The sequence below is a fragment of the Trifolium pratense genome, linkage group LG1, assembly GCF_020283565.1.
Source record: "Trifolium pratense cultivar HEN17-A07 linkage group LG1, ARS_RC_1.1, whole genome shotgun sequence".
NCBI lineage: Eukaryota > Viridiplantae > Streptophyta > Magnoliopsida > Fabales > Fabaceae > Trifolium > Trifolium pratense.
In genome coordinates this window covers 41,913,532-41,934,528 of record NC_060059.1, presented here as the reverse complement: position 1 = coordinate 41,934,528, position 20,997 = coordinate 41,913,532, and the positions used below count along the sequence as shown (strand labels likewise).

Here is a 20,997-nt window from a genome sequence, read left to right as displayed (position 1 = left end):
TTTGTTGCTTCCTTTTCCTTTATAATTTATTTTGAGACTTATTTTGATGCTTGAATTTATATTTTGAGATTTTTTTAATGTTGTTGTTTTTTTATTGGTGCTTTCTTTTATTTTGAGACTTTTTTATGTTGAAAAATAACGCTGATATTGCTGTGAATGTGATGAATTGAAACCAAATTAAATAGTAATAGCTTATGGAAAATAATTTGATTGCATGTTAAATTCTTAAGGTTTAATTACAGTTTTGACCCACCAAGTTTCACAATTGTGCGATTTTGGTCCCCAAGTTTCAATTGTGCGATTTTAACTATAAGTTTGACCATTGTGCGATATTATTTTTTTTTTAAGCAAGGAAATATTACTTATTATTTTTTTTGACAATATTAATTATTATTATACCTATGATTTCTAACAAAAAAAAAATAAAAAGATACCTATTTGTTTTTTTACGATAATAAAAAGATACCTATAGAACCATAATAAGTGTTTTTTTTTTTCTTTTTTCTACTTCTTAACATCATAACAGATCTAAGCCCAATACAAAAAAGCCCAAGTTAAACTTTCTGGCTTGTTCAAAAAGAAAAAGAGAAAATAAGAAAGTGTTTTTGCGAGTATTGGAAACAAAACTCAATTACTTTGATCTCAGAAATCGAAATCGAAAAATCTGTCATCATGTTCAGAAACCAATACGACACCGACGTTACCACATGGGCACCGGCGGGAAGACTCTTCCAAGTAGAGTACGCCATGGAAGCAGTTAAACAAGGTTCAGCCGCAATCGGTCTCCGATCTAAAACTCACGTGGTTCTCGCGTGTGTTAACAAAGCAAATTCTGAACTTTCTTCTCATCAGAAGAAGATCTTTAAGGTTGATGATCATATCGGTGTTGCTATCGCCGGTCTCACTGCTGACGGTCGTGTTCTTTCTCGTTACATGCGATCTGAATGCATTAACTATAATTACACTTATGAATCTCCACTTCCGGTTGGTCGTTTGGTTGTTCAGCTTGCTGATAAGGCTCAGGTTATTCTCCGTCTTCGACCTCTTCGATTATTACTCGTTAGGTTATGGTTAGGTTATGGTTCTATGTGTTTGAATTAGGGTTTTAACTTTTAGTTGATTTTGAATGTTGAATATTTGACCTAGGGTTTTTTAGGGTTTAGCTTAGCAATTCACTTATAGGTTAAAGTAATTAATTTCAATTTTCAAAGGTTATATTCATCTTTACATCAATATTTGAGGTTATTAACCCACTTGGGGTTGGTCCAGTGGTTTTGGCTTGGGTCCTTCCTTGGAGTATCTTGGAGTATGCTCCTCTCAAGGTCTCAGGTTCGATTCCCGATGTGCCAATTTGGCTTAGTCCATACGGAACAAAAAAAAACTCTAGCTTTAAATGGGCCCTGCAAGTGGGCGGTGGGATTAGTCCCTTTGGATTAGTCGATCCTGATACCAAGTTTTCAACAAAAAATTGAGAGTATTTACTTTAGTCTCTTAACTGATTTAGTTAACCATAGATTTGACAGCGATTAGTATGTTTGAAGTGTACTGAGAGAAAGCCTGAATGGAACTAATATTTATGTTTGAAGTTTCAAGTTTTGCATCTCATCGTTGTTTTAGTTAATCATTGTTCTATTGATTCAATATAACTTGCTTGTAAAAGTGAACTGGTTGAATGAGTTCAGCTAATCAAAGAAATAATAACTCTCTGTTTGAATCGAATTTACTGGGTTCAATGTTCTTCAGTTGATAGAGATGCAATGTATGGTAAACCACACTTTTAGTTATACCCCCTCTTTCTGCTGTTTCTTGATGTAGTTACTTTGGGTATAGCTTATGTGTTTAATTTACAATAAACAAAAAAATAGGTGTGTTAATCATCAGCCTACCCTGCAGTCTGCATTATTTTTGTGATATATTGATGATAAAATTTGTGTTTTATCTATGCGAAAGAAACATAATTATCTGCAAAATTTATTAGAACTGAAAACTCTGTTTCTAAGCAGTATTCTTGTTGCAATTTTGAGTGGCAGGTATGCACTCAGAGATCATGGAAGCGTCCTTATGGGGTTGGTCTTTTGGTAGCTGGATTAGATGAATCAGGGGCTCACCTCTATTACAACTGTCCAAGCGGAAATTACTTCGAATATCAGGCTTTCGCAATTGGTTCACGTTCACAAGCGGCGAAAACGTATTTGGAACGCAAGTTTAACAACTTCACGGCCTCCTCCCGGGAAGATCTGATCAAAGATGCACTCATTGCAACTAGGGAGTCCTTGCAAGGTGAAAAGCTCAAGAGCTCCGTATGCACCATTGCTGTGGTTGGAGTCGGTGAGCCATTCCACATTTTGGATCAAGAAACTGTTCAACAGTTGATCGATACTTTTGAGATTGTGAGGGAGGAAGAAATTGCACCTGCTGATCCTGAGCCAGCAGCTGAGCAAGGTGCTGCCGCAGATCAAGGTGGTACTGAAAACCAAGGTGGCGCTGAAAATCAAGGTGGTTCTCCAATGGATATTTGATGATAACAAATCTGAATAGGTTTCATGTGTGTCATAGGAGATCTCTTTGATGGATTTTATTTGCTTAATCTTGTTTGTTTTTAAATTAATCCATGGCTGATCATTGTGAACATTGTAGTAGCTGCTTTTGATGGATTTGAACACACTATTTACAATATTCTCTATGAGACAATTAAATGAATTTTTATATATTGTTATAAATTTTTTAGTTTATAAAAAACAACTTACAAAAATACAATTTTTAGTGAAAACTCATGAATTAACATAAAAGTTTATTTATTAGTATAACTTATTTTTATAAACTAAAAAATAAGTCAAATTCAAACAGGTCCCAATATTAACATCGTTATATTAAAGCTTAAATTTTGATGATAAACTCATACAACTCGGATAATTTGTTCAATTAACAGTTAAGGAAATTGAAGCTTCCATGAATTTGGTGTTCGCAACAAATTTCTATGCATGAATTAGTCTTTTTCATTACATTATTAAATCAAAGTATGGATCATAAGAGCACACAATAGACCCACCACTGCAGACCTTTGAATTTGATCAACTCCATGAAGAAATTCACTTGCAAAAAGCTGATCAACTCCATGAAGAAATTGAGCACCTGTAGCACCAATTGCCTTTGCTTCTCCTATAGCCGAAAAACGAACAATCTGACATTTAAAAGAAGAATGTCAACCAACCATTTTGGCACTAAAGAGATGTTAGTACACTACATATTCGGATTCTCGGTAATCATAAGCGCACAAAGTCTAGAATTTCGATCGTTCGATGAAAATCAAACAACTTATATTTTAACTTCACCAAATTGGTTTTGATATACATCTCAATATATATATATATATATATATATATATATATATATATATATATATATATATATAAAGTCAAATAAGTTATGTTATCAAATTTTGTAAGTTTTGTAAGATTTTACTATTTTTTAATAAAATTTTGAGGTGAAACAAATAAGTAATAGAATTTTGATAAAATAGTAAAATCTTACAAAATTTTATGTTATCAATTAAATTTAATAAATTATTTAATATACACGGAGTAAAAGATATCGTACATAAATGTAATAGGAGTTTCATTAAAAAAATAATTAATAGTGGTTAAAATGTATGATCGCTTTGTTTTTCCATCATATATAATATTTATTCTCACATGACATGCATGAATTCATAAGTCATATTATATACATGAAAAACAAAAAAAAGAGAGAGATATGTATTTTATACAAAATAGATTGGGGTGTATTCAATATATAATTGTTCGTGTTTCTTGTGACTAAAATTAAAACTGTTTTTAAATAGGAATATGTTTCATCTTGAGATGTCATAGGAAATCTCCGTACTTATTTTCATGAAATTAAATGCAAACTACGTTTAATTTACTCTCTCTCTTCTTTTCCCCATAATTAATAACCAATCAAAATTATTTTTACTTATTCCCATGAAATTTATTTCAAAGAAAACACAAAAAGTCATACTTCAAATTATCATATTTTACTTTTATTATTAAGTGCTAAAATAATTTTTTTGCTTATATAATCGGAATTTTTTGTTGCTTATTTTACGAATTAATCAGAAAAATTAATAAAATAATCGGAAAATTAGTTCCTCAAATTCAATATGAGGAAATTGTGTCCAAATTTCGATAACATTGATGGATTGGAAACAATTTTGGAAGTTCGGATACTTGAAGATATGTGGAGTTTGTCCAAATTCGAGTAACAATAATGAGCGAATTTAAGTTTACTCCCGTAAAATTATTTTATTCCTCTTCGTAATGTGAAGATTCTACTTGTTCAAAAAAAAAAAAAAAAAAGTGAAGATTCTATCATTTACTCCCTCCGGCCACAAATATAAGCAAAAATGTACTTTTTAGATTCATTGAATAACTAATATATGTGGACTATAATACTACAAAATACATCAATTATTCAATAAATCTAAAAAACGCATTTTTGCTTATATTTGTGGCCGGAGGAAGTACCTTTCTTAGTGGACAACTTGGGCTCTGACTGTTCCCTTTATATGACTTGGAATAAAAAAAGAAAAAATTATAGGGGAAAATCCGAAACTCGCTTACAATGGGATCAACACCAGCTAACCCTTTATTTATTTAAGAAGTGGAAAGTATCCTAACCCAAAGTGTGCTATCAAGATTAAGGATTAATAGCTGCGTGCAACTTTGTTCAAGTACCTCCATTGTATTTTAAACTAGCTATGCTATATTAAGTATTACTATTTGTATTTTTTTGAAGTTAACCAACAACTTTAGGCCTCCCAAAATTTTAGGCTTCTCTCATGACTCTGTGTCTTCCAGCATATGTGTAGCAGACTGCGATTTCATTGTGGTGAAATCACTTGGGACAGTTCCCACATCACCTTGTTATTAAGGAACTCATTAAAGTAACTAATGACCAAAACAATGTCACATAAATACCATGATTAAACAAACATTCATGTGAAACTCACGTGCATTGGATACATCAAACACTAAAGATCCACATACACGATCGTTCAGGGAACTTTCCTTTTTCCAAAGCAGATAACAACTTGAAATATTATGGAACAATTGATTCCTCAATCTGAAAAGAAGTCATACCCTAGCCTGGGACATGTTTGTTATTATTGGGAAGAAAAAATAATCCATCTTCCATGAATTTGAACAAAACAAGTATATTGCTCGATGTCATTTCAAGATTTGAATTGAAAGACACTTTTCTTAAAAGATCTCATTGTGTGGAAACCTTTGTTTGTTTAGCAGGTAGGACATTATCTGGAAGAATGAGTTCTGGAGGGATCTCACGAACAACGCCTAGCATTGAGTCATACTCCTCGTCTTTACGTGCAAACTTCTTCCGGAGCGCTTTCTCAAACTCAATTTCATCAAAAGGCTTGGCATTTTCAGCTGCATGGACCTGTGCAAGGTTACTGTAATTGATGGCTGACTGAGAGATAAATGATATCTCTTCGGCAGTGAGTTTTCTCAGGAACTTTGCAGGGTTTCCTGCCCAAATCTGCAAATATAGGCAATTTTATGGTTAAATTTACAGATCATTGATGATACACATTACAAGCATAAACAGAATTCAAGAATAGTAGCGTAGTTTTAGCGTAATTAAAACTAAAAGTTCAATATGTAGTCTATGTAAATATTATAAGCAACATTAAGGAGTGCTGACTTTTCGGTTAATGATAACATTAAATGAGCAAAGGGCGTCATACTTGAAACAAGAGAGGTGTTAATTATCGCAATCACAAACCCATCTTACATGAATTAGTTCACAATGGGAGCAACGAGGTGGGGTGAAATAATAATAGTAGTAAGATCGCTAAACATAGCATGCGTGGTCTATCTTTGTTGTTTTACACACCAGCAACAATCACATAGCCTTTTTTTCACCAGGTGCAGTACCCTACATGGATTGATCAACGTCATAACATCATGTATTAGTATTAGGCATAAAGATAGACCACTCATGCTAAATCTGTCGATGATTAGACCTATAGTTTTAATTAGTCTCCCTTCGCCTTTAGATATAGGACTATTTGCTGGGAACCAAGTAGTAAGAATAGATAGGAAGCTGAGATTTGATGCAATTTATGAAGGGATTCTCATCTTATTTGATTTCGGAATAATGGAAGAAGTTGACCAGCGCGGAAATGCATAATAGAAATAAAAAATGCTGGATACACGACATGTTGAGTGGCTGCAATGTTCCTTCCTACTGATTACACCGCCCCCACCCCTAAATCTTCTTTCCCTCTATCTTCTCAGTTCACACATGTTCTGTTATAATAATCCCCATCGCTGGTCCCTTAAAATAAACATTCTGTTATATTAATTTGTATGCAATCCTACCCTATTCATTGATGTCCCCACTCTCTCCCTGCTTATGGGCTTCTTCCTATTACTTGGGTTACAGTCAGCTGGTCTAACACTGTCCTTATTGGTGATTCTACACATCCAAATCAAATAAGATGAGATTCAACCATAATTTTGACCGTGATAGCAACCTCAAATTTTGCAAAGATGGTTTCTTTAAGGTATGTAAATAAAGTGTATACAAAATCAGAAAGGAACACACACACACACACATACACACACACACACACACACACACACACGAACGCACAATTACATGTCACCCCTTTACCTAGATCTGCGGTACTGTAATAATTAATCTAAAACACACACATAATAACCTAAAAAGACACACGCACACATACCTCTCCAGTTGGAATCCGTGAATTCTGTCTAACAAGGGCACCAGCAGCAACCATGGCATGTTTCTCAACAACGACACCATCAAGTAGAGTTGCACCCATACCAACAAAAGCTTCGTCCTCAACAGTGCAACCATGTAAAACCGCACTATGACCTGCTCAGTGCAAATTTTAACATCATGAGAGGAAAAATGTGTTATCATTCATGATCATGGAAAAGTATTGCTCACAGACTCACCTACAGTAACATTATCCCCAATAGTAGTAGGCAACACCTTCCCACTTAAATTTGACTTTGCAACGTGCACCAGGGAGTTATCCTGAATGTTGGTTCCACTTCCAACACTGATGCTGTTCACATCACCTAAGCATAAAGTGAAGTTTGAATATGATTACAATTTATATCACAAAACAGAAACTCAACAAAAAAAATCACCTATAAATTACATTCGACGATCAGAGAAATGCAACATTATTGTATTGGACAGATTTTTCCTATTTTTCCTTTAAAATGTATTCCACGAATAGATCTGGTTAGTTGCTTACTAAAGCGCCAAACGATAAACCAGTCAAAATTTTAATGTCTAATTGATAAAATCAAAGACCTTACCTCTCATGACACATCCATACCAAATGGATGATCCTCTGCCAATATGAACATCACCGATGACGGAGGCACTTGGTGCAATAAATGCATCCTTATCAACACTAGGAGCCTTATCAAATATGTTCATCAGAGTTCGATGCCTGGACACTAAAAATAATAACAAAGAGGAATAATTGATATTATGTTTTATAGCATAAAGGAAAATCAAGTAAAGACAGACAGCCCATAGAACCATTTTTCCACAAGCTAAATGATGAAGAGCTATTAGAAAAATAAATAATACTATTAAGTTATTGAAGATTTCATAACATCAAAAAATGAGGAAAAAGAAACAAATTATAAACACTAAGAGGTCCTAGCAAGATAATGCACAAACAAATCCATACATTACTATTGCCATGCCAATTAAGATTCTAATCACATCAATAAACATTATTTCAAAGTAAAACCAAAACATTCCCAACAAATTTAAGCACTGCATGTCTGTGAGAATAAGATTGAGAAGTATGTGTAATTCCAATATAGTTGAGTCACTGTAGGATACAAATTCAGAGGTTTTAACGTGAATTGGACATTTCATTTAAACATCTTCTGTGATGCAAGAATAACTACACTTTTCATCTTCTGTTTTCTTCCCAAGTGTCAATGTCAAGACAACATTTGGAGTATACACCTAAGTCCAAATCAACAAGTTTCTACTACACCACAGCCTAATATAATTATATATTCAATCTCCAGAATCTCGGTATGTTTTTCCCTATGAAGCACAAACACTCCTCGAATTATGCTGTCCCGGTGTCTGACACTGACATGACACAAATACTTATAATTACATTGAATTATGTCATTTTCTCCAATTATTATCACTGTCGACATGTCAGCGTCTGTGCGTGTCCAGTGTGTGCTTCATAGTTTGTTCCACTTGCAAGCCACTATACGCTAAAAACAAATTACCCATAAATATCCATTTCTTTCCAACATTTTGCCACAACCATACCATCATATTTCTTAGTACCAATTATTCCATTAAGCTTTCAATACATAGAGCACAAGTACTAATAATAAATAAGTAGAACAATAATGAAAAGCTACAAAAATAAAAACAATTACGCTGCATTTGAAGAAATGGATTAGAGAATTGATCTAAGACATAGATGAAGGGTAATTACGGAAAGAGAAAATGGATCTAAGAAGAGAATAGTAGTGACTGACGCTGTTCTTGAAAGTAGTAATTTCCCTGGAGGCGGGAACCGAGGCGATCAATGGCTTGACCAGTTTCACGAATCCAAAATCCAACGCTGTATATAGCTCTGCCTAATGTTCCCATTTCCGATTCTGATTTCGAATTCGAAAATTCGTCAACCAATCTGAAACAAGCTCTCTGTGATGTAATGGAATCGAAGAAGAAGGAAATGGTGATGGTGGCGAGTGGAAGAAAGGAAGGAAACACGGTAACGTTCTGTGTTGCCTGTAGTAGCGCGTCGTAGGTTAGTATATTCCCCCTTTTGGGGAGGGCAGGGTAATTTCGGGTTTTCAATAGCAGGTTAGTTTTGTAATTATCATAAATTTAAAGTAATGGTATAATTAATTAAGTAATTATGAATTTCTTTTTTAATAATTAGATACAATTTGTAACGAGATTAATATCATCTTGAATCAGATAAAATTATAGTAAATAGACTAATATTTTGAATCGAATTGAATAAGATTACGGATTTTTTTTTGAAGAAGCTAAATTAGTCCATCCAAATTGACATTAGAGAGAATCGAACCTCAGACCTCAAGAGGAGCACACTCCCAAGTCTCAAGTCAATACCAATATATCAACCCAAGTGAGTTTGAATAAAATTACGGTTGAACTTGATGATAAATTTTTTTTGCAATAGCTTTAACATAATTGCATTTCTATAACTATTATACAATTGCAATTGTGAAGAGACAACTCAAATTAAATTTTGAATTTAGTATTTGAAGTTAAAATAAATTCTAATACATATGTGTACCATTTACCTAGTTTTAGCAATTACACTCATCTCAAGTCTCAACTACATAATGATATTTAGAGGATTTAAATCGTAACAATAGTTTAATCAAGATGTAATCTAAGTTTGTATAAAAAAAAAAGATGTAATCTAAGTCGATCAATCTCAGTTCAATAGTTGAGTTGAATTAGTATGTATAAATGTATGATTTTAAAAAGAGTATTATTATTAGAGAGTGTATATTGTTCAATACTACACTATTTTTAGGCTTAAGAGTTTGTTTTACTTCATTTTGGAACATAATGATACTAGTACACAAGAGCTTCTTTTCTCTCCCCATGCAATTACTAAAATACTCCTTAAGCTATTTAAGTGTAAAATTTTGAAAATTTTATGTTTCGGGGAAATCTTACTTAAATTACACATTTTTATAACGTCCGCTACTGAAGTAACTGAAATGACAAAAATGAAAATCAGCAGAGTGCGCGAGAAACACGGGGGCTTCAAAAGAAATTCTCTTAGTGCACTTCTGCATAAAAATTAGTCAATATCTGGGCCAAAGTCCATAATAGGCCCACACCCATTTCGTTTGAAGTTGACAAAAACAAAAACATTTCCCATTCACACAGTCTCTGAAACAAAGCAGAGTCTCTCATCTCCGACCAAATTCCTCCGTCAAAACCAAATCAAACGGAGCAAGTTACAACAAACGCCGTCAATGTCTTACCGTTCTCTATTTCTCTCTCTCATCAAACGAAGGTAACGCAAATTTCATTCTCCAATTTTCCAAATAACCATTCAGATTCATAGCTAAGAATTCACCAAAGTTCAATTAACCATGTTGATGCAGAAACAGTGGTTTAATCAATAACAGTTATCACCATCATCGCTCAGCAAGATTTTTTTCTTCAGATGCTGTGAGCAGTGATTATGTAGAAGAAACTCCGAACTCTGCGGAGGGTGATGATGATGATCTAAGAAGCAGAATCTTGAGACTGAGACTTCCCAAACGAAGTGCTACTAATGTTCTTCAGAAATGGGTTCTTCAAGGGAATTCTATTCCTGTTTCTCAGCTTCGTGATATTTCTAAAGAACTTAGAGATTCTCAGCGTTATAAACACGCTTTAGAGGTTTTGTTTCTTTCATTTCTCTTCGTGTTGAATTTGTTTATAGCTTATTGCAATTGGCTCTTTAGAATAGCTTATAAAAAGTGTGTTTGGATTGACTTATTTGAGCTTATTTACTGGCATAATCACTTGTGACATTGTTTGAGAGAGCTTATGAATATGTTCATAAACTGTTTTCAGCTTATTTCCATAATTTATTGAGGATAGCTTATGAAAACAGCTTATAGATTATACAAAAATAGTTTGGCTTTATTTTATCTTTTGTTATAGAAATAGCTTATACATAAGAGTATATTATGATAAGAGCTTATGCTATTATAAATTGCAAATTGAGGCGTTTATCCAAACAGCACCATAGGTACTGCCGTACTGGTACTTGTGAGATTGTCTCTGAGAGAGCATATGGAAATAACTTATGACGTTATTTTTCAGCTTATTTAAATAAGCTCTTTAGGATAGCTCATGAAAACAACTTATAATTTTTAGGAGAATTGTTAGACTTCTTTTTGATATTTTGTTACAGAAATAGCTTATTTGATAAGCGTTTATTTAAGATCTTTATCCAAACAGGCTTTCATTAGATGGCAGTTTTTTTGAGTTCTGAAGTTTATTTTTGGGTACTATAGTTATCTGACCATGAATTAGCGATAACTTCTGGAAATTGTTTAGATCAAGTGGAAAAAAAAAAGAAGAGAATATCTTTATAACACATGAAGTAGTAGCAGATCATAGAAGTTTTTGGATCTTTTTGCTTTTAAGATAATGATCTTATTCTTTTATTAACAAATCAAGACTCTTACTGAATCTTCACCGATGATTATTATTAGTTTTATAAGGTTTAGAAGAAGGAATATTGCAAGGTGTCTACCTAATTAATAGACTTTGTAAGGTCCACAAATTAATACTTTACGTAGTTCTGTAATGCCTAAAATTGTTGGAATAATAAAGGGTCATCCAGTGGCTAAGGGCCTCTATTCCTGAATGTTTTTCTGATGCATTGTATTTTCATGTATTAGTTTTGCTCCATAAAACGGTCTCAGAATCAAATGCATTCGATGGTTGTTAAATAATGTTGCAGTCTTTTCTAGTAATAAGATTTGGACTTGGAAAGTTTTATTATGAACATGGCTCTCATTTTCTGTTGGATATAGGGCTTCACCATTTTTTAATATTGTTGATTTCAGCTATCGGAATGGATGGTTAGTCATGAAGAATACAAGTTATCAGACTCTGATTATGCAGACCGCATAGATTTGATGAACAAGGTTTTTGGCATTGATGCTGCAGAGCGCTACTTTGAGGCTTTACCACTTTCCGCAAAGACATGCGAGACTTACACAGCCCTCCTCCATTGTTATGCAGGAGCAAAAATGACTGAAAAGGCTGAGGAACTATATGAAAGGATAAAAGATTCAAACCTCCCCTTTGATGCCCTTACTTACAATGAAATGATGACTCTTTACATGTCAGTCGGGCAGGTCGAAAAGGTCCCATCGGTTATCGAAGACCTCAAACAACAAAAGGTTACCCCTGATATCTTTACTTTTAATCTATGGATAAGTTCATGTGCTGCTTCTCTTGATATTGATGAAGTTAGAAGGATTCTTGAAGAAATGCGCAATAGTGCTGATTCTGATGAAAGTTGGATTAGATACTTGAACCTGGCCAACGTATATTTTACCGCGGGTCATCTTGATAGAGCAAGTTCCAACTCACTAGTCGAGACTGAGAAAAAGATCACGCAAAGTCAATGGATAACATATGACTTATTGATCATTCTTTATGGTGGGTTGGGAAATAAGGATAAACTTGATATGATATGGAATTCATTGAGAAGGACTAAACAGAAAATGATTAGCAGGAATTATATCTGCATCATATCTGCATATCTCATTCTTGATCATGCAAAAGAAGCTGGTGAAGTTATTGATCAATGGAAACAAGCGACAACACCAGATTTTGATACGCTTGCTTGTAAAAGAATTATGGATGCTTTTACAGGCCTTGGATTGGATGAAGCAGCCAACAACTTGAATATGATTCTCACTGAGAAGAACCTCAATCCAGAAAATAACTAACTAGGAGTTTATTCAGTCATGTATCTGATTTAGCGTATACAAATTTAAGATCAACTACATTGCAACCTTCAGCAGGAAATTGTGCAATTCGCTAATACATCCCGAATGAATAACCTGCAATGTAAGATTCTATTGCTTTTGTGGCTGTGTTCTCCATTTCTTATAACTTCCCTTTATGCTTCACAGCCTTCACTTGGCTAACATCTTTGCTATTATCAGAACGATCAATTTTTTTATGATCGCATTTGTTTTTTTATAGGCAAATGTTTTGTTTTCTTATAGACGATTGTCAGTAAGTTAGTGGTTTTAGTTTTTAGCGTTCAAATCAAGAAACTGTTAAATGTTACGATAAAAACTCTCTATCAAATGAACACACTGTTTCGGTATTTTCATTACACTCTTCAAACAAAGCAGGAAACACACGTTGATTAACATACATTAAGCTTCTTACATCGCAACACGAGACTCCAAAAACGAACACCACTATTGTTACAACACTAGACATCTTATATTGAAGTAGACATAAATACTGATTAATCGCTTGATTGATCAATTAATATATACATGCTTTAGTGTTTAGTTAGATTTATATGATCAAGCACTAATTTCATCTTCAGGATTCAATTTTGACGGTCCCAAGTTGGCAACATGAAACTGAGCTGCATATTTGTTTGAAGCAGCTTCCATCAATGGAGGCTCATTCAGAAATGCCCAGCTACTCTTTGTCCACCTGCATTCAAATTATTAGTCCAACCAACCATATATATGATTCATAACCATAGGACTACTTCCTCTAAAACAACAATAAAAGTGTAACAAATATTAAACTATTGAGTCAATCATATATAACTATAATTGAAAGAGAAAATTATCTGTTACCAGCCATTTTTGTTGATAAGTTGCTCCAAACTTGTGTCAAGTACGTCCATATTAGAGTCCCTTACATGGGTCACAGGCATAGTCATTGACCTCTGAATCTTCTTTTCAGGATCATTGTATTTGTTACCCTGTTCATCAGGTTGCATCATCATACATTAATTTTATAGGACTACAGCCTTATTTAATACTTAATCTTTTGTCTCTAATTTATTTCAATAATTTAGTAGTGACAGTTACACAAACACACAAGAAAAAGGTAAAAAATAAAAACAAGAAAAATGAAAAGAAAAATATTGAAAAGAGTAGAGAAGAGATAAAAGTTGGCAAGTAGAGGTTTCAAATATCTAACCTGAATAGTCTCTGAAAGATTGGAAATGGCTCTAAGGTGTTCTTCCTCTATTTTCTTCTTTGATTTCCAATAAGCATCAATTTCATCTTTAGTGAGTGACTGGTTCCTTTTAAGTGTGGCTGAAATAATATGGAAAATTTTCCCCCATCAGAAAAAAACTAGCTTTTAATATGATTAGTTACTCCACAACATGAACTGCTTAATTAAGCACAAAGCATATGTGTATAGTAATAGTATAATGTTATTAAATGGTACCTGATTTTGGATCAATGGAGGAAGAACCCCATCCTGCCATAAGAGAACCCATTTTTGTTGCTTAATTTTTTTTGTATAAAATCAAACAATCCTACATCACAGTGGATAGATGATAGATCACAATCCACTTTGTATTGTTCTTATCTTAGCCTTCTTATTAATTTTATATATTGTTGATGGGGTGTGCTACTATTTACTCTTTTTTTTGGTCTTATCCTACGATGATATTTTCATTCATGCATAGTATAATATAATGGATGAAATGGGTCCCACTCAAAATAGTAACACTGGAAAACAGATTTCCTACAGTTTTGATACTTCTGTAGATTACATATGTCCGATCTAAAATATGTGGTCAAAATTGTTTTAAATGATTTTATAACTGCATTAATCTGGATCGTTCCTCGAGATTCAAAATTGTGTGAAAACAACTACAGCAAATCACTCCAATGAAGTGTGTGATAATTTATTGAATATTCTATGTTTCAGTTCATGTAGCCCACATATATAGAAAACAATGTGCCTAAGTTTATGGTTTTTAAACCTTAAAAATCTTTTAACAAATTTTTTCATGTATTATTTCTTTTTTTCATTTCCTAGTTTCTTTATTTGAGGAGTTATTAACAATTCTTTTTGTAGTTATAACAAAGTAAAAATTTGATTGATAACTGTGTAAGAAGCCTAAGGTATAATAGGTCTTTAAACTTTGATTCACTTTTCTTTTTTAAATACAAACAAACAATATATTTTCAAAAGATTATTCACAGCACAAGACATGTCATGAATTATGAATAAAACTAAATTACAAAATAATAGGACTAAAACAACTACAACCATAATTTTAAAATGAACAATAATTTTAGAAAAAAGAAATATCACACATGTGGAAAACATTTTTACGATAACCTTGGATCTATATAGTTTTATTTTTTGAAACAACTAGTATTGTTGTTAGTATTAATTATACTTGGATACTCAACCTCCATATTAATACACTTTTGTACTCTTCTACTCCAACAATAAGAGCTAACTTTATATCACCAAAGTTCCAAAGATTAAAGTCACTAAAATTTCATTTCTTTATTATGTATGATTACAAATTAAATCATCTCTATCCTTATGAGATAGGATCCACCACCCTCAAAAGAATCTTATCTTCGACAAAATATATATTTCCACCAAATTTTTCACTCATGTCATATCACTCCAAACGATGACTTTTGTGTGTTCAATTATTCAGTGGGATTAATTAGTGACAATCTTCTTCTAATTAGCTACTACTCAACCAAATTATGAAGGAAAACCTACCTCAATTTTACAAAATCAGTTTATAAAATGACAATTATCTTTATTTTATCTAATGTGAAGTTTTAACACATTTTCTCACGTCCTACATTATTAGATTGATACGTGAATATAAATAGTGGACAATCAGATGGTGAAAAAATGATAACCAATAGCTCAACGAATTTTGGAGTGGAGTCTGTTGATACCATTTTAAAATTTTGGATTGAATCTAACTTAACCTTACAAATTCGATTTATATGGTTAGAATTACCACTCCTTATAAACACACTCTTAACACTACAACTACAATAAGCTTTCACATAGCAACACAAGATGTTTCACACTAGACATATTTAGTGTTTAGTTAGATTTATATGATCAAGCTCTAATTTCATCTCAAGTTGGTAACATGAAACTCCGCTGCATACTTGTTTGATGCAGCTTCCATAATTGGTAGCTCATTCAAAAATGCACATCTACTCTTTGTCCACACCTGCACTCAAATTATTAGTCGAACCATATACCAAATTTAATTTGATTTAATCGTCCATAACAATAACAATAAAAGTGTAAAAATATTAAACTAGTGAACCAATAACTATAATTGGAAGAGTAAATGAAATTACCAGCCACTTATGTTAATAAGTTGCTCCAAATTTACAAGAAAAAAACACAATAATTCTACTTATATGTTAACAATATCATATAACAATTTCTAATATATTATATAACAAACTTAAATATCGAATAAAATTCAATTGACTCGTGCGAATCCACTAGTCTTTAAACTAGTTAATAATATTAAAATCAAAGTTTTCACAACCAAAGGGGGAGTGTTGTGAATAATTATAGTAGATCTTCATTAGTCTTGACCTATATCATTGGTCCATATAATCTCCTATAAATATGACTATGTTACAATATAAATCACACACTTGAAAGACATAAAAATATTTTGCATTGTCGCAACATAAAAATTAATCTATTTTTTTTTTACAGCAATTTCCAAAAATATAATGCTAGAAAAATATATTTTATTGTTTTGTACAAAAACAAAGCCCACATATTTGTTTGGTATGAATAGCCCAGCCCATTAGGGTAGAGAGCAGAAGTACAAAACCCTAGCAACATTTCTTCTCCATCACCTTCTATTGCGCGGCACCAGGTAACATTTTTCAATCTCAATCTCTCTTCAATTTTTCATATCAATTTTCGATTTCATTTCAATTTCATATTCTGAATCATTCATTGAATCTCAGAATGGCGAAAGAGGAAGTGAAATCAGTTGTTCCTGAATCGGTTTTGAAGAAGCAGAAAAGGAACGAAGAATGGGCTTTGGTGAAAAAGCAAGAACTTGAATCAGCTAAGAAGAAGAGATCTGAAACTAGGAAACTCATTTTGAGTAGAGCCAAACAGTACGCTAAGGAATATGATGAACAGGTATTGTATTAATAATTTTCATAAATTTCGTTAATTTAATCCAATTACATTTTTAATTTGTATGATTATTTATTAATTTAATTTAATCTGTGTTTATCAGCAAAAGGAGTTGATTAGGTTGAAGCGTGAAGCTAAACTTAAGGGTGGATTTTATGTTGATCCTGAAGCTAAGCTCTTGTTCATTATCAGGATCAGAGGGTAATTTATTTTTTATTTTATAGTATATATATTTTTGTATTCTATGTGATTTTTTTATTAATTGGAATTTTATGATTTTTGGGGTTTCAGTATCAATGCTATGGACCCAAAATCAAGGAAGATTTTGCAGCTTTTGCGTTTGAGACAGGTAACTTTAAAATGGTGTTTTAATTTGCTACTCAATGAATTGGTTCAGTGTTTATTGGTTTTGTTCTTGATTGGTGTTGAATTTGTTGATTAGTAACTTCATTTTGGATTGAGAAATTTGTCAAGGGTTGTTTGTGTACTACTTTTTAGCGTGGAATTGTATGTTTGTTTACTTGTATACTTATTGTGTGACTGTATTATTATGTATACAAGCAATTGCAATGCACCTCTGATTAAAGGTTTGTTCAATGAGTTGTTTTAGGGAACTTATCAGCACTTATTATTAAATTAATACACGTAGAGTTTGTTGAACTAAGCTTTCAGCTAATTGTTAAGTATTATTGTTTTTTTCCTTCATGAGATAAGCCTAAAGCTCTTTGCTCTTTGAAATGATTCTTTTATCTATAATCTTTCTATAATGTTTAATACTTGGGTATAATTTGAATGTTGAATTATTGAATTGAATATAATTTTAATACAATGTGTAAGATATTAGGTATTGTGCATCGACTTATGATCTATTGTTTTTGTATATCTATACTCCACTATTTGATACTACTAGTTAGGATTTCCATGTTTGATAAGATTGCACCTTACAACTATAGCTTTTCATAGAATTGGTCCTTGTTAGATAGATTGTGTGCTGTTCTGTTCTGTCTCCTGCATTGTTGATTGATCATCTCATGGAGAGCGATATGTTATGTTAGACAACATTTTTTGAGCATTCACCTAATATAAAATATTTTATTCCTTTCTTTATTTCACAAAGTTTTTACTTTATTATTTCTCTTTTTGTTTTGCTTCTGGTTCTCTTTCTCCAACCCCTCAAATACTGTTTCCAAGACTCAATTACAGTGTAGACTTATTCTTCCGTTACTTTTGACTGCAGATCTTTAATGGTGTCTTTCTCAAAGTCAACAAAGCCACTGTGAATATGCTCCACAGGGTAGAGCCATATGTTACATACGGGTATACAACATTTCAAATTATCAAGCCTCCAGATGATATCATTCTTCATTATTACTCAGTATGGGTTCTTACTATACGGTACTTTCTTTCAGGTACCCTAATCTGAAGAGTGTCAAGGAATTGATCTACAAGAGGGGTTACGGCAAAGTGGACAGACAAAGAATTCCTTTGACAGACAACTCTATCATCGAACAGGTTTGTCTGTGATATGGATTCACTGCAATCATATATCTTGTAATCGACAATCTGAACTGTTGGACCTAGATGAGATGGCTCTTTATTCTGAGTTTGTATTTTGGACCCAATTTGACAAAATCAGAACACGAGTTGTTTGATCTTTGATTCAACAGTCCAGATTGTAAGATTATCTTATGTGTGATTTCTTGACTGATGGGAATTTGGATGTCCCATGTACGATGCTGTTGAATGGTTATGCTGACTTTTGATTGTATTTTTCTATTCTTCGACTGACCTAATATTCGATGGCAGGTTCTCGGGAAGCACGGGATCATTTGCATTGAAGATCTGATTCATGAGATACTGACAGTTGGTCCTCACTTCAGAGAGGCAAATAACTTCCTGTGGCCTTTCAAGCTCAAAGCTCCCCTAGGTGGTTTGAAGAAGAAAAGAAATCACTATGTTGAAGGCGGTGACGCTGGCAACAGGGAAGATAAGATCAATGAACTCATTAGAAGGATGAATTAGTTTTTGTCATATTGTGTTGTTAAGATTAATCATCGAGGTTGAGATATTGTTTTTTCTTAATTTCAGTTTTGCTTTAAAAGATTTTCATCTGTTGTTTGAACTGATGTCTTGCCTGAAGTGCAGTGAAAAATTCTACTTTTACTTATTTATCACTAATTTTGGTAAATTTAGTTTCAATGCTTACTCTGATTCATTTGATGTCCTTAGATATATATTTGATAATTTGCTTTATAGGGGGATGGGAATTATGGTATCCTAAACCACCCTTCTTCGCTGTGATCATTTAAATATAAATCTGTTACTGTGATCACTTGTTTTTATGCTCACCTTGATACACAATCTGTCCACTTCAACCTGATAAACATGTGGTCATTTAAATAAAAATTTGAATAAATAGAACATACTAATTATAATTTATTTATAAAATATACACGGGACAATAACTTCTCCAAAATTATTTTTTTTTACTTAAAAAAAACAAAACATTTATTTTTAACCTGAAATAAAATTAGATTAAATAAAAACAAAGATTTACACAGACTGTATTAATTTAACAAGTTTTATAAATAATTTCACTTATATTATAACAATGTTTTATAACAAATTTAGTATAAAAATATTTTATTCTAATTTTTTTAATGTAAATGTAAATATAATGATGATCTTAAATACTCTATTGGAAAAAAAATGACAAACTTAAACTGTTAGGAATAGGCTTATGTGCTTAGGCTTAGTGTTGTGTGGCTTGGCTTGTGCAGCAAGCAGCATAATGCAGGCGCGCGCGCAAGGCTGGCCTGGCCTGCTGTTGGGCTTAGGCTTGGCTTGGCCAATTTGCTAGTCTAAACAATTGAGTTGTAAATAAGCCTATATAAGACATTGCCTATGAGGAATAAGATGAGAGATTCCACTTTGCAATTAACAAGTGGTATCTAGAGCCTAAAAGATCTAAACCTGAGGAAAGAGAGAAAACTGCAGTTTTCTCAAGAACAAAACCGTTATAACCGTTTTTTTTTGCGCGAGCTTCTTCTTCATCTTCAAGCTTCTTCCTTGATCCATTAATGGATGAATCCAAACACTCACAGTCTCGTGTTCCAAAGTTTGATGGACATTATGACCATTGGTCAATGCTCATGGAGAATCTCATTCGTTCCAAAGAACTTTGGTCCTCAATTGAAGATGGAGTCACGGTGGCACCTGCAAACGCCACAGCTGAAGAAATTCAAGCTGCTAATGCTAGCAAGCTGAAGGATTTGAAGGTGAAGAATTACTTGTTGCAATCGATCGATCGTTCCATTCTTGATACGATTCTTGATCGTAATTCCTCCAAAAGTATTTGGGATGCGATGAGAAGAAAGTATCAAGGTTCTACAAAGGTAAAGATAGCTCAGCTGCAAGCTCTGAAGAGAGAGTTTGAGGTTCTTGAAATGAAGGAAGGAGAATCTGTGGAAGATTACTTTTCAAGAACCCTAGCTATTGCAAATAGAATGTCTGCACAAGGTGAAAGATTGCAAGAAGTTGCAATTGTTGAAAAGATCCTGAGATCCATGGTGACAAAGTTTGATTATGTGGTGTGTTCAATTGTGGAATCCAATGATGTAACTACAATGTCAATTGATGAATTGCAGAGTAGTCTAATTGTGCATGAAGGAAGGATGAAGAAACCTTCAGCAAAATCACAAGTGAACACAGAAGAACAAGCTTTGAAAGTTTCACAAGGAAGAGGATCTGGATCTGGTAGAGGGAGAGGAAGAAATTCCAATAGAGGTCGAGGAAGAGGTAGACAAAGCAAAGAGATGGTTGAATGCTACAACTGTCACAAGCTAGGTCACTATCAATCTGAATGTCCAGATTGGGAAGGTAATGCCAACTATGCTGAATTTTATGATGGTAATGAAGAATTATTGCTTATGGCTAAAACTGAACAGCAATTCTCTGATACAATTGGAAAATCTGAAAATTGGTTTCTAGATTCTGGTTGTAGTAATCATATGATAGGACACAAAGAATGACTGTTTAATTTTGATGATAGTTATAGTGACTCTGTGAAGTTGGGAGATGATTCAAAGATGCCTGTGAAAGGGAAAGGCAACATCAAACTCAGCATTAATAACATTGTTCATGTGATTAGCAATGTATATTATGTGCCTGGTTTGAAGACCAATCTTCTGAGTATTGGTCAGATACAGCAAAAACAAGTTTCAGTGGTGTTTA

At 33.0% G+C, this 20,997-nt stretch overlaps 5 protein-coding genes across 5 annotated transcripts; 3 read left to right on the top strand and 2 right to left on the bottom strand.

Annotated features, from left to right (window-relative positions):
- The first annotated feature begins 486 nt into the window (after positions 1-486).
- LOC123886550 (proteasome subunit alpha type-1-B-like) lies at positions 487-2,720 on the top strand. The gene is made up of 2 exons (XM_045935859.1): positions 487-1,023; positions 2,031-2,720. The coding sequence occupies exons 1-2, from the start codon at positions 673-675 to the stop codon at positions 2,517-2,519; spliced, it is 840 nt and encodes a 279-aa protein (XP_045791815.1). The 5' UTR covers positions 487-672; the 3' UTR covers positions 2,520-2,720.
- A 2,227-nt stretch (positions 2,721-4,947) lies between these two features.
- LOC123886540 (gamma carbonic anhydrase 1, mitochondrial) lies at positions 4,948-8,902 on the bottom strand. Its single transcript, XM_045935851.1, has 5 exons — positions 8,583-8,902; positions 7,374-7,517; positions 7,002-7,127; positions 6,767-6,918; positions 4,948-5,553 (listed from the first exon to the last, which is right to left on the bottom strand). Exons 1-5 carry the CDS (start codon positions 8,695-8,697, stop codon positions 5,269-5,271), a joined length of 822 nt encoding a protein of 273 aa, XP_045791807.1. The 5' UTR covers positions 8,698-8,902; the 3' UTR covers positions 4,948-5,268.
- A 1,058-nt stretch (positions 8,903-9,960) lies between these two features.
- LOC123886523 (pentatricopeptide repeat-containing protein At5g09450, mitochondrial) lies at positions 9,961-12,912 on the top strand. The gene is made up of 3 exons (XM_045935838.1): positions 9,961-10,111; positions 10,203-10,482; positions 11,664-12,912. The coding sequence occupies exons 1-3, from the start codon at positions 10,071-10,073 to the stop codon at positions 12,555-12,557; spliced, it is 1,215 nt and encodes a 404-aa protein (XP_045791794.1). The 5' UTR covers positions 9,961-10,070; the 3' UTR covers positions 12,558-12,912.
- Position 12,913: 1 nt separating this feature from the next.
- On the bottom strand, positions 12,914-14,268 carry LOC123886535. Its single transcript, XM_045935846.1, has 4 exons — positions 14,041-14,268; positions 13,786-13,904; positions 13,437-13,564; positions 12,914-13,287 (listed from the first exon to the last, which is right to left on the bottom strand). The coding sequence occupies exons 1-4, from the start codon at positions 14,090-14,092 to the stop codon at positions 13,152-13,154; spliced, it is 435 nt and encodes a 144-aa protein (XP_045791802.1). The 5' UTR covers positions 14,093-14,268; the 3' UTR covers positions 12,914-13,151.
- Positions 14,269-16,385: 2,117 nt separating this feature from the next.
- Positions 16,386-18,975, top strand: LOC123886516 (60S ribosomal protein L7-4-like). The gene is made up of 7 exons (XM_045935832.1): positions 16,386-16,492; positions 16,587-16,767; positions 16,868-16,965; positions 17,056-17,113; positions 18,002-18,081; positions 18,174-18,276; positions 18,571-18,975. Exons 2-7 carry the CDS (start codon positions 16,588-16,590, stop codon positions 18,784-18,786), a joined length of 735 nt encoding a protein of 244 aa, XP_045791788.1. The 5' UTR covers positions 16,386-16,492; position 16,587; the 3' UTR covers positions 18,787-18,975.
- Positions 18,976-20,997: the final 2,022 nt, after the last annotated feature.

What these genes read in the sequence shown, in the direction of transcription:
- LOC123886540 (XM_045935851.1), bottom strand. Translation starts at nt 8,697, where the DNA reads ATGGGAACATTAGGCAGAGCTATATACAGCGTTGGATTTTGGATTCGT. An exon ending in TTACTACTTTCAAGAACAGC is followed by an intron (nt 7,518 to 8,582) that starts GTCAGTCACTAC and finishes TATTATTTTTAG; the next exon opens with TGTCCAGGCATCGAACTCTG. An exon ending in CACGGATTCCAACTGGAGAG is followed by an intron (nt 5,554 to 6,766) that starts GTATGTGTGCGT and finishes CTATATTTGCAG; the next exon opens with ATTTGGGCAGGAAACCCTGC.
- LOC123886516 (XM_045935832.1), top strand. Translation starts at nt 16,588, where the DNA reads ATGGCGAAAGAGGAAGTGAAATCAGTTGTTCCTGAATCGGTTTTGAAG. An exon ending in TTCATTATCAGGATCAGAGG is followed by an intron (nt 16,966 to 17,055) that starts GTAATTTATTTT and finishes TTGGGGTTTCAG; the next exon opens with TATCAATGCTATGGACCCAA. An exon ending in ACAACTCTATCATCGAACAG is followed by an intron (nt 18,277 to 18,570) that starts GTTTGTCTGTGA and finishes ATTCGATGGCAG; the next exon opens with GTTCTCGGGAAGCACGGGAT.
- LOC123886535 (XM_045935846.1), bottom strand. Translation starts at nt 14,092, where the DNA reads ATGGGTTCTCTTATGGCAGGATGGGGTTCTTCCTCCATTGATCCAAAA. An exon ending in CTCCATTGATCCAAAATCAG is followed by an intron (nt 13,905 to 14,040) that starts GTACCATTTAAT and finishes ATATTATTTCAG; the next exon opens with CCACACTTAAAAGGAACCAG. An exon ending in ATCTTTCAGAGACTATTCAG is followed by an intron (nt 13,565 to 13,785) that starts GTTAGATATTTG and finishes CCTGATGAACAG; the next exon opens with GGTAACAAATACAATGATCC.
- LOC123886523 (XM_045935838.1), top strand. Translation starts at nt 10,071, where the DNA reads ATGTCTTACCGTTCTCTATTTCTCTCTCTCATCAAACGAAG. An exon ending in CTCTCTCTCATCAAACGAAG is followed by an intron (nt 10,112 to 10,202) that starts GTAACGCAAATT and finishes ATGTTGATGCAG; the next exon opens with AAACAGTGGTTTAATCAATA. An exon ending in GTTATAAACACGCTTTAGAG is followed by an intron (nt 10,483 to 11,663) that starts GTTTTGTTTCTT and finishes TGTTGATTTCAG; the next exon opens with CTATCGGAATGGATGGTTAG.
- LOC123886550 (XM_045935859.1), top strand. Translation starts at nt 673, where the DNA reads ATGTTCAGAAACCAATACGACACCGACGTTACCACATGGGCACCGGCG. An exon ending in AGCTTGCTGATAAGGCTCAG is followed by an intron (nt 1,024 to 2,030) that starts GTTATTCTCCGT and finishes TTTGAGTGGCAG; the next exon opens with GTATGCACTCAGAGATCATG.